General features: G+C 46.3%; 1 protein-coding gene across 1 annotated transcript; it reads right to left on the bottom strand.

The window, feature by feature from the left end:
• Positions 1-517: 517 nt before the first annotated feature.
• On the bottom strand, positions 518-7,909 carry LOC128834941 (interferon-induced very large GTPase 1-like). Its single transcript, XM_054024156.1, is given in 2 exon segments — positions 518-3,354; positions 3,466-7,909. Coding segments are annotated over 2 exon segments (7,275 nt in total). The 3' UTR covers positions 518-523.
• Positions 7,910-11,386: the final 3,477 nt, after the last annotated feature.

The raw sequence follows: 11,386 nt of genomic DNA, 5'->3' as shown, positions 1-11,386 counted from the left end.
GTAGGCTGCCAGTAAGGGACATGTGTCTGATGCCAACCCACCATTGTGTTTTAGGTCCTCCAGGGTTTTTTTTTATATCCTGCTTTCGTTGGGTTAAAGTCAAAGATAATTCTCACAGGGAAATTGGCATCAGAGCATAACCTTTCATAAAAGTGGTATTTACTAATGCCTTTCTTTGCTCTTCATCTGGCTATTTCTTGCTGAGCGAGTTAATCTTTCATAATATGCTCACAGCAGGGAATTTTTTTCTTTATACGCTAATACACAGGCAGGTGACTTCTATCACTGTAGTTGGGAAAGCTACAGGGTTCTGACATAATGAGGCAACTACACTACTGTACACGGATATGAATAATCTTATAGTTTTCTGAGTTCTGTGAGGGATTAAATATAGTTTACCTTGGATGATTATCTCCCTAAATCAAAATACAGGAATAATATTTGAAAATAGAGTTGTTTCATACACTTTCAAACAAGAACAACAAATTTGCTATCGGGCTTAGAATCTTTCCTTCTGACTAGCTTAGAACAACTTTTCCAGCTCAGAGAGGACATCCTTTTTTGTAATTTGTTTCCACTGAGAAGGGATCTCCCCTCTGCCTTCAAATTTCCCATGGTGCTGACTCTCTAGCTCTGCCCTGAAATGACACACAAACCATTTCCAGTAAGGCTGCACAGAGGTGTCAGGTGTGATGCTCCACTTGGAATAACGAGGTCCTGCATCCCGATAATTCTTGTATGGAATTTTATGGCCTCCACTCAACACTAATGAGCAATTACTTGCTACAAGACTGGAACAAATGTCAGTAACTAGATGATTTGTATTATTCCAGTGGATGCCAGTCGTAGCTTGAGGACGATGGAAAGAAAGACTGTGATCTCCATCATGGTCAAATATGGTATTTGTGCAAATAGCTTTGCAAAAGGGACACTGCTCCCAGCATCCAGAGAGCTGTTCAGCTAATATTTTGTGTGGTTTTCTTTGAAATGGCTCCATACCAATGACAGCAAAGTCTTTTTTCAGATTTTCTAGCACAGGATCCAATGCTTTACTCATTGCTTCCTTAAGAAATTTGACATCTGTGGTCTCCTGATGTTCAATGATTTTCAGATCACTTCTGGGAAGGTCTAAGACATCTCCCAGTCTTCTGCAAAATTCATCCAACCATAAGGATACATTGCCACTTCTATCTTTGACAACTTTAGTTGAGTCACGAATAGCTGAGTGAACAAGAACTTGGAAAGAATCAAGGGAAATATCTAAGAAATTCTTCAGTTTTGGATCTTTCTTGTCTAAACAATAATCATCGACACACTTCTTGATAAAGTTCTCTAAAAAGTCCTTTGGGAAATGAATGTACTGCCTGTATTTCTCAAAGTTTTCCTCTTCCGCCAGGGATTTCAGAATATAGATTTCTAGTTTGGATCTACTGGCATTGAGGGCAGGATGGTTAGAACGCATCTCTCTGGCTACATCAATGGCAGTCTTGTCATAGACTGCCTGGCGGAGAGCTGCAGAAAGCTTGGTGCATAAGAAATCAGCAAATGTTGCAATGGAGGTTGCTCCTTGGCAGGAAATCTGAAAACACTTGAAGAAATCTTCTCTTTTACTCTCCAGGTAGACAGTTGGATCATTTGCTTTTTTAAATGCTGTGTGCATGTCTTCAAACCTTTCTGCTGCCATTTTACACAGATAGAGGGATAGATCTATATTGTACTCATTATTAAATGTGTATTTTGAGTCATTGGATGCAGATGATTTTGTACCTCTCCTTATTTCCCGCAATATTTCATGAATGTAACTTCGATTGTAATCCATTTTCTGCTGCTCTTTCTTATCAATGTTTGCTTTGACAACCTGAATGATGCCATCAGTAACTTGCCGAATGTTGCTCTTGTCGCATTCATCTAAATTGTGGTTGAAAAAGTACAGTTTTTTCTTCATGCTGATATGTTTAGAAAAATCAACAGAAAATGTACTCTTTATTGAGAAATTCTTAATTTTTCCTACTAAATTAGGCTGTTTAAAATGCTCTAGAAGGATATTTTCTACATCAACATTAATATCGCACTCTTCAGGCTGTGGAGCATTTGAAGACACTTCAGTCACCCACTCACTCCATAGCGAGTTAAAGTTCGCTCTCAGTTCTGTTTCACCTAGTTCCTGGCCTTTTAAAGACAGAGCCAACTCTTTGCTTCTTTTCAGAAGCTCATTTTCATATTCTGACTTCTTTTCATCCAGTTTGCTTTGGTTCTTTTTTAGTTCAATAAGTTCTTCAGACTTCCTCTTAGTTTCAACAATGAGTGACTCTTTCAGATCTCTCAGTTTCAATTCAAAACTTCCTTTCCACTTAATCAACATTTCAGAGTCTTTGTCTTCACTGAAATACTTTTCTAGGCCCTTCATTATGAAATCATAATTTCCTTTAATTTGCTCTTCAAGGTTTCCTTTGGTGACCGAGTGCACTTCTCCATTCCTAATTCGATTGGTCAGTTTCATTTGCAAATCTAGTATGTCACTTCTCAACTGCCAGGTCCATTGGCTAAACATTATTTCTAGCTTCTTGTACGTTGCAATCTCCAGCGTATTCTTGAAGCTGAAAATAAAATTTTCATTTAACAAAGCATTCCACAAATCACTAATGCGGGCTTTTAAACCTGACAGCCTTAAAACCCTGCCCTGAGATTCTTTTTTGGCAGCCAAGAGAATCTTGCTCTTTAGTTCCTGCACATTTTGGCTGTAGCTGGGGTTCGGAGGTGCCATTGGTGGGTTCCCTTCCCAGAGGTGAGCAAAGTAATGAGTGTGGGTGTTCACATCAAATCGGATAACATCACTAAAGCAGGTTACATCACAGAACTCTTGCTGGGCTGCCGTAACAGTCATTTCATCTAGTTTTTCCTGGAGGCGTCTTTGTCCTTCCATATTCTGTTCTTTTGCCGTTATTTCTCCAACATTCTGGTGCACAAACAAACAACTTGGGGAGAGGTTTACCTGCTTCATTCTCAGAAATGCCTGGACAGCGATCTGCAGGACATCTTGCATTTCTGAAGGGTTTTCACCAAAAATATTGATCACAGTCATATTACCAATACCAATGACAAAGGTGGCTAGCTCATTATCATGATTAAGTGACAGTTTATTAGCCATCTCCATAGCCCGGAGCCCTTCCGTATCAACAACTAGTATATAACTAAAGTTCAAATCCTGTTTGAGGTTTTCCTCCACCTCAATCAGTTGCATGAACGCTCCCCTGGTGCATCTCCCTGCACTGACACCAAACTGCAGACCAAACATGGCATTTAGCAGTGTTGACTTCCCAGTGCTCTGAATGCCAAGCACTGAAAGAACAAACAAAAGAACAAAGCATCCGAAGAAGTGGGCTGTAGTCCACGAAAGCTTATGCTCTAATAAATTTGTTAGTCTCTAAGGTGCCACAAGTACTCCTGTTCTTCTTTTTGCAAACACTTTTTGGTCTCCTAACTTCTCAATTAATTTGTCCAAAACTGCTCCGATCCATTTTAATGGAACGTATGAAGCATCACCGTCCATCAGCTCAATGGGATAACCTGAAACCATCAGGTCAGCTGCAATTTGAGGTAGTGCAAGAAAACATTCATTCTGTTGTTTCATTGAATCCAGAGCCTCATAAATCTGAGCTACTTCTCTCAAAATGTGTTCCAGGCCAATTGTAGAATCATTGATCGTATTTGAGAGTGTTTCTAAATTATTTAGCAAAGCTTTTTTCAAGTCGTTATTTTCTCCTTTTTTCTTTATTTCCAGCATTTGAGACCACAATCTGTGGTATTTTTGGTGAAGTTCTGCAAGACAATCAGAGGACAAGTCATCCATAAATACTTTCATCCACTGCAGGAAGTATTTTTTGGTGGCTTCTGGATGTGACTGGAGAAATTCAAGCACTGACCTCATTAGATCATTGAGAGGGAATGCTCTTTTTAACTGAATCCTTCGTATTGCATGCTTTTCGGACTCAACTTGGCTCCGGTGCTGCTCAATGCTTCTGTTTCTTTTATCCTGCAAGCGGGTAAGTTCCTTGTCCTTTTGACACCACTTGTGCCACAATTCTCCTTGCAGAGGCAATAGTTTTGACTTTATCTCATATAAATTATTCTCGTTCAAGAGCGTCATCAGAGCCTGTGCCATTGTCTTGGCTTTGGTGCACTCTTCTTCATCTTCATCAATGACGAAACCTTGCTGGCGAGCAATATTTGCACTGTTCTCAAGACTGCAAGTTATGTTTGAACCTGCTAGTAAATCCCTGATTGTTGTCATCAGTTCATCTATTAGTTCTGCTTCATTTCTGTTTTTGATGGCTATTTTTATGTTCTGGCTGGATTTGCCTGCAACAATGTGCTCTTTTTCAGCAAAAAGACAGATCAAAGGTTTTTGAGATTTCCAGAGATCATGTATAATTTTCATACCTCTCTTATCATTTTGATCAACATCTGATATGAGAACCACATTAACAGAAGAAATTTCCTGTAAAAATTTGACCTGTTGTTCATGCTGCCTTGCATCTCCATGCAGATTAGTGAATGCGACGCAGTTGTCAAATCTGTCATCATCTCTCCCACCTGGACAGTACCAGAAGATTTCCACAACCCCTTTCATCAGGAGACCATCTTTGCTGCTGCCTTTACAATGACGGTGGAAAAAGATGTCATGTTTGTGCTTACTCAGCAGAGCATTCAAGATCTGAGACTTCGAAGAAGAAGAATGACCAATCCGTATGAAGGACACAATGGTTGTAGCTGCCTGATAAATCAATTTGTTTTTATAACTTTTAATTTTAGTCTCCACTCCTGATTTTTCAGCACCTTTCCAACTCTTTGTCACTTGGCTAAGGGACCAAAGAGGGAATTCTATTTGTGAAGTACAAGGATTTGGCACCAGAAGTGGGAGCGCAAACTGGCAGAAAGCGAGCTTTGTTGAAAGATACTGTCTCATGAAATCATCTGCACAATGAAAAATTGCCATCTGGATGTCCATTGGGTGTATGTGTGCCTGATCTGTAACAGATTCATTGGTTCCGTGACTGAGATCATTAAAAAAGTCATCAAATGTATCTGAGGATCCATTCTCATTTTCTAGCGTGGTCAGTGTATTTGTTATAGCTTGTTTAGCTTTTATGTCATCTTTGCAAACCAGGTATCTTACCCGATAGTCCACCATCAACAGCTTTTGCAAAAAGTAAAATGGCAGCTCACGTTCAGTGCTGGGCTGGCTGTCATGTAAAGAGGTCTTGTAAATGACATGGAAGTCTGCTGTCCCCATTTTCCTTGGATAGCAACTTTCAAGTCCAAGTCTCTTCAGTAAATTGAGAAACTCTTGGTTTTCAATAGCTTCATACATTGTAACATTGCTGGATTTCACTTCAGGTTTTGATTTTGGTTGATTTGAAGGTTTTGTTCCTTGGCAGATGCCTTCTAATTCTTTTATTATACCCTGGTTCTTCAACTCATCCTTTGTGGCTTCTAAGTCCCCATTTTTGAGGCACTTCAGGTCTGTTTCCAGTATGTCCCAATCACTGCATGCACTGTGCTTTTTAAGGACTTTTGACATTTCAGTGGACAATAAGTTTCCCATTTGATGTTTCATAAAAACTAAACGTCTGTTCTTTTCCTCTGGAGACACGTCTTTATGTTCATATGTTACTGTCAGACCCGTCAACAGCAGGAAAGCCTGAGCTCTGGAAACATCCTGATCCCTAAGAGTCAAATATTCCTCCTGTGCTGTTTGCATTTCCTGCAATATGAAGTTAATTTCTGGGCACCCGAGGAGATACTGAAAAGTGTGACTTTCCACCCGGTATCCTGCGCTGGCTGCAATTGAGAGCAATAACAGTTCGATATCTGTCTGCTCTCTCTCCCGTAGAGCCTGCAGAAAGGAAGACAAAGCTAAGCTCACATTTAAGGTGGCCTTTACCTTTGCTTCTTGCACTGTTGCTGCAGAGGACATAGGGTCATAAGTAACTTCCTGTATGTAATCCTTCATTTCCTGTAGGACTTGAATAAAATCAGCAAATTCAGAGACAGACATATTTTTTTGCTGCTTTTTTTCTTCACGAAAGATCCACTGCATAATGGAGGAAGATTTGGGGAAATTCTTAACTGAATAGACATGAGGGTACAGAAGGCAGCGCAGCAGAGATTTGATGTATACAGTATTTTGTGCCGGCAAATCTTTGCACAGTGAAACTGTATTTTCCAGGAAATCTTGAAGCCCTTTATCTGACAGGCAAATGTTAATCCATACACTGTAGTTCTTTGTTTTTTCAGTCAGCTTTTGTTTGAAATTGATCAATTTCACCAGCAGTTTTTCATCTGTAGTGGCATCCCAGGACTTCATTTCCTCTAAGAACAATCTGGCCTCATCCACTGCACTGGCTAATCCCTCTCCAAACAATGTACCGACACTTTGGTTAGTTAGGACTTCGTAGGCATTTCTGAGACTGCTGCTGATTTGATGAACATCTCTAAAATCTTGTCTGTGATTGGACAGGATGATCTCCCACACAGGAATTAGCTGAAAGCCTCGGTCAATGACACTCCAGGTTTTGTTACTGGTCACGAGCCCAGATTGCCATTGGGTGAGAGAATGTGTCTCTGGTGGGCCGCCTGTCTTGGTCACAAACAGCTGAATCTCTGTGTGCATGCGTTTTCGATCTGTGCCCTGAAATGAGGCTTCAGAACCTGATTTTGACACAGTAACACCAGCTGAAATGCTCAAACCAAAGCCACTATAGCTGCCCCCAACATAGGAGCTGAGTGCATCAGATGTTCGTTTCTTCACCTCGTCCAGTTGCTCTGCCCAGAATCCCTCAGAAGACGCTTTCCACCAGAATATCCCACCCAAGTGAAGGGGGCCCTGGTTTACATGAGACCCGAATCTCTTGAAGAAACTCCCGCCCCTGCTCTTCAGCAAGTTGAGCTTGTCCGGCTCTGGGGTGTGACTCAAAAGCTGCTCGATCTCTTTTAACTCTTGCAGCGCTGCACTGGAAAGTCAAAGCTGATCCTTGGGGAAGTAGCATGAGGCCAGTGGGATGTAGCTGTACTGGGTGGTGCAAATGTAAGTGTGCTCAGAGCGGGATTTGTGGGTTTCTTCAGATTCTGAAGAGCTGCTGTGATCTGTGCTGGTTTCAGCACTAAACCCCCAAAACCCGCCTTTGGCTGCGACACTAATGCTGAAGCCCAGCTTCTCCATGGTCCTGGTGAATGTGGATTCTGCTTCGGCCGATGAAAACTCCTTCTTCTCAAACAACGGCCCTTGCTCTGGACCAAAGAGCTCGAACCCTTCTGGGATGTCTATGAGCTGCTCTCGCTTCTCCACCATCTCTGCAAGCTTCTTGGTTTTATAAATGCCCTGCAGGGCCAGCCCTCCCGACGCCCATCTCAAAACTTCCTTGTCAGGGAGATTCTCACTCTGGGACACCGACTCCTCCAGGAGGTCTAATTGTTTGTGCACATTCTCTATCACTTCCTTCAAAGGCTTCTCGTGTGGTGCCCAATACTCTGGGGCGATGTCCATAGCTCCTCGCAGCTCCTCCTCTTTCTTTCTTACAGCTTCCTCATGGCGGCTTCTGCCTTTCTCCTGCATTTCTTTTAATCCCTCAAGTGCTAATTTAGCCTGCTCCTGCCTCTTCTTTAGCATCTCCAAGCGCTGCTCCTGCAGCTGCTTCATTGTTGTCTTGCTCTCTGCTATGTTAAGTAGGGTTCGGAGAGCCTGCTTTTCCCATGGGTGCTCTACTTCGCACTCCAGCTTTAAATAGTCTTCATAGCTTAGGTGTTTCAAAGCCTGTGCAGAGGTAATCCCCAATTTGTCTCGTAGTTTGGGCAGCCAGTGCTGTGTACTCAGACCCACTCCATCGAGTCTCTGCCCGAGTTCTTCCATCTTGGTGTGTATTTCCTTCACAGGGGCGCTCTGAACTGGATCATCGTGGTTTATCTCCTCTGCAGAGAAGGATTTAAACACAGGAAACATATTTTTGTCACTTCCTCATGAACACATTTACCCTCCATCAGATCGTTTCCTGAAGCTTGATGTACTGAAATATTCTGACATTTTACCAGCGCTCACCCAGGAAAAATTAAAATATTTCTATCCCCACCCTGTCCCCCAAACCCAATACACACTGCACTAATCCAAACCACGTCTATGCACTCACCCCATAGGACCAGGGCTTCAGTAGGGTGACCAGATGTCCCAATTTTATAGGGAGTCCTGATATTTGGGGCTTTGTCTTAGATGGGCACCTATTACCCCCCACCTCGTCCCGATTTTTCACACTTGCTATCTGGTCACCCTACTCTTCAACAAAGTCTATGGTCCTTAATTGTCTATATTTTTGCTCTATCCACCAGTGAGTGTTGTTTTATTAATTTCTCCAACATGCAATCTTTCCTTAGACTTCCATTTTCTTTTTTCTGGTTATTTTATCCCTCTTTCCTCCCTTTTTAATGGCGGTCCTTTAATTTTTTTAAAGGATTCACTCTTCTGTTTTGTTACCCTCCCTTTTTAAGTACTCTTTCCATCCCTCAGTTGATTCTCCTATTAAGTTGTATTACACAGTACCTAGAAGCCCTGAGCAAGTTCAGATTCCAGTTGTGATAAGAACTTGTGTGTGGAACTCAGGCACAGAGAAAATAAGTGATTTGCCCAAGGTCACACAGGGAATTGAACCCAGAACTCTCAAGTCCCATGCTAGGACTTTTACCAAAAGCCCATCCTTTCATTCCTCACTTGTCCTTTCTTTCCTATTTTCTGGTGTGCCCATGTCCGTCCCCCGTTCCGAATTTCTATTTGGTCTTTTCTGTTCCTATTTTTGTCCCTGGTGTTTCTATTTCTCTTTCCCCTTCTCATTCTCTTCTGTTTCTTGGCCACCTCTCATCTGTCTTCCCCCTTAGTTCTAACTCCACCAGTCCCCTTGTCTTCAGCAAAGGACCACAATCTGTATTCCCTCCCTCCAGGGGTACTCAAATTCTGCTGGGTCTCCTTCTGTATCCATCTTCGTTCTTTCCTTCTCTGGGGACCAGTGTGGTGCAAAAAGTGCCCCATTTCTCACATTCCCTCTTCCCTTCTAGTCCCAGGGGAAACACAGACATTCCAGAAACTGCTTTACCTGGGCAGGAATGTGGTGACCCCTAATTCTTGTGTTATGAGAAGGAGTAAATAACACTTCCTTATTTATTTTCTCCACACCAGTCATGATTGTATAGACCTCTATCATATGCCCCCTTAGTCATCTCTTTTCCAAGCTGAAAAGTCCCAGTCTTATTAATCTCTCCTCAGATGGAAGCTGTTTCATACCCCTAATCATTTTTGTGTTCCTTTTCTGAACCTTTTCCAATTCCAATATATATTTTTTTGAGATGGGGCGACCACATCTGCACACAGTATTCAAGATGTGGCCGTACCATAGATTTATATAGAGGCAACATGATATTTTCTGTCTTATCTATCCCTTTCTTAATGATTCCTAACATTCTGTTTGCTTTTTTGACTACCGCTGCACATTGAGTGGATGTTTCCAGAGAAATATCCACAATGACTCCAAGATCTCTCTCTTGAGTGGTAACAGTCATAGGCGCTGACTCCCTGGGTGCTCCGGGGCTGGAGCACCCATGGGAAAAAATTAGTGGGTGCCCTGCACCCACTGGCAGCCAAGCTCCCCCTGCCCCACCTCCTCCCCCGACCGCTGTTTGGTGGTTGTCAGAATGCTCCAGGAGCAGGGCCGGCTCTAGGCACCAGCAAAGCAGCAGTTGCTGGGGGCGGCAGATTTGCAGGGGCGCAAGAATCCAGCCTGGGAGCTGAGAACCAACAGGGGCCCTGGGAGCTGTAGTTCCTTGGTTAGTCCCTGCCTATAGAGCCAGCCCGGGAGCAGGGAAAGAACTACATTTCCCAGCATTCCCTCGGCCACTACCAACAGGAAAGGGAGGGGGAAGGAGTGTGGAACTGAAACCTGCAGCTTGCTATGAATGGTAGGGGCAGAGCCAGCTCTAGGATTTTTGCCCCCCCCCGCCCTGGGCTCCCCCCACACCCCTGTATTGCCCCAGCCCTGGGCTCTCCCCCTCCAACACCCCCTGCTGCCCCAGCCCTGGGCTCTCCCCCCACCCGCACCCCCTGCTGCCCCAGCCCTGGGCTCTCCCCCCACCCGCACCCCCTGCTGCCCCAGCTCTGGGCTCTCCCCCTCCCACACCCCTGCTGCCCCAGCTCTGGCACCCACCTGCACCCCCCTGCCGCCCCAGCCCTGGGCTCTCCCCCCACCCGCACCCCCCTGCTGCCCCAGCTCTGGCCCCCACCTGCACCCCCCTGCCGCCCCAGCCCTGGGCTCTCCCCCCACCCGCACCCCCCTGCTGCCCCAGCTCTGGCCCCCACCCGCACCCCCCTGCTGCCGCAGCCCTGGGCTCTTCCCCCCACCCGCACCCCCTGCCGCCCCAGCCCTGGGCTCTCCCCCCTGCGCCCCCCCCCGCACCTCCTGCCACCCCAGCCCTGGACTCTCCCCCGCCCACACCCCCTGCCGCCCCAGCTCTGGCCCCCACCTGCACCCCCCTGCTGCCCCAGCCCTGGGCTCTTCCCCACACCCGCACCCCCCTGCTGCCCCAGCCCTGGGCTCCCCCATGTCCCCCCACACCTCCTGCCGCCCCAGCCCGGGCTCTCCCCTGCCCACACCCCCTGCTGCCCCAGCACTGGCCCCCACCTGCACCCCCCTGCTGCCCCAGCCCTGGGCTCTTCCCCCCACCCGCACCTCCTGCTGCCCCAGCCCTGGACTCTCCCCCGCCCACACCCCCTGCCGCCCCAGCTCTGGCCCCCACCTGCACTCCCCTGCTGCCCCAGCCCTGGGCTATCCCCCCCCGCACCCCCTGCCGCCCCAGCTCTGGCCCCCACCTGCACTCCCCTGCTGCCCCAGCCCTGGGCTCTCCCCCCCCCCGCACCCCCTGCCGCCCCAGCTCTGGCCCCCACCCACACCTCCTGCCGCCCCAGCTCTGGCCCCCACCTGCACTCCCCTGCTGCCCCAGCCCTGGGCTCTCCGCCCCCCGCACCCCCTGCCGCCCCAGCTCTGGCCCCCACCCACACCTCCTGCCGCCCCAGCCCTGGGCTCTTCCCCCCCCCCCAACCGCACCTCCTGCCGCCCCAGCCGTGGGCTCTCCCCCAAAGAAAGAATTGGGTGGACTAAATGGACAGTGCACCTCTCTATGTGAAGCCTAGCAAGGCAGGTACGTGGATCCCACTAGAATTTAAAATGAAAAGTAAGGGAGGGGAGGCTCTGGACCTGGGCAGCTTTAGATACAGTACCAGGCACGTAGGAGGATTTCCACTTCTGAGCCATGGAAGCAGAAATTGACTTTTCCTTTGCAGATTTAGCTAATA

Source organism: Malaclemys terrapin, chromosome 3 (genome assembly GCF_027887155.1).
Source record: "Malaclemys terrapin pileata isolate rMalTer1 chromosome 3, rMalTer1.hap1, whole genome shotgun sequence".
NCBI classification, from domain to species: Eukaryota; Metazoa; Chordata; order Testudines; family Emydidae; genus Malaclemys; species Malaclemys terrapin.
This window is presented reverse-complemented; position numbering and strand designations above follow the sequence as displayed.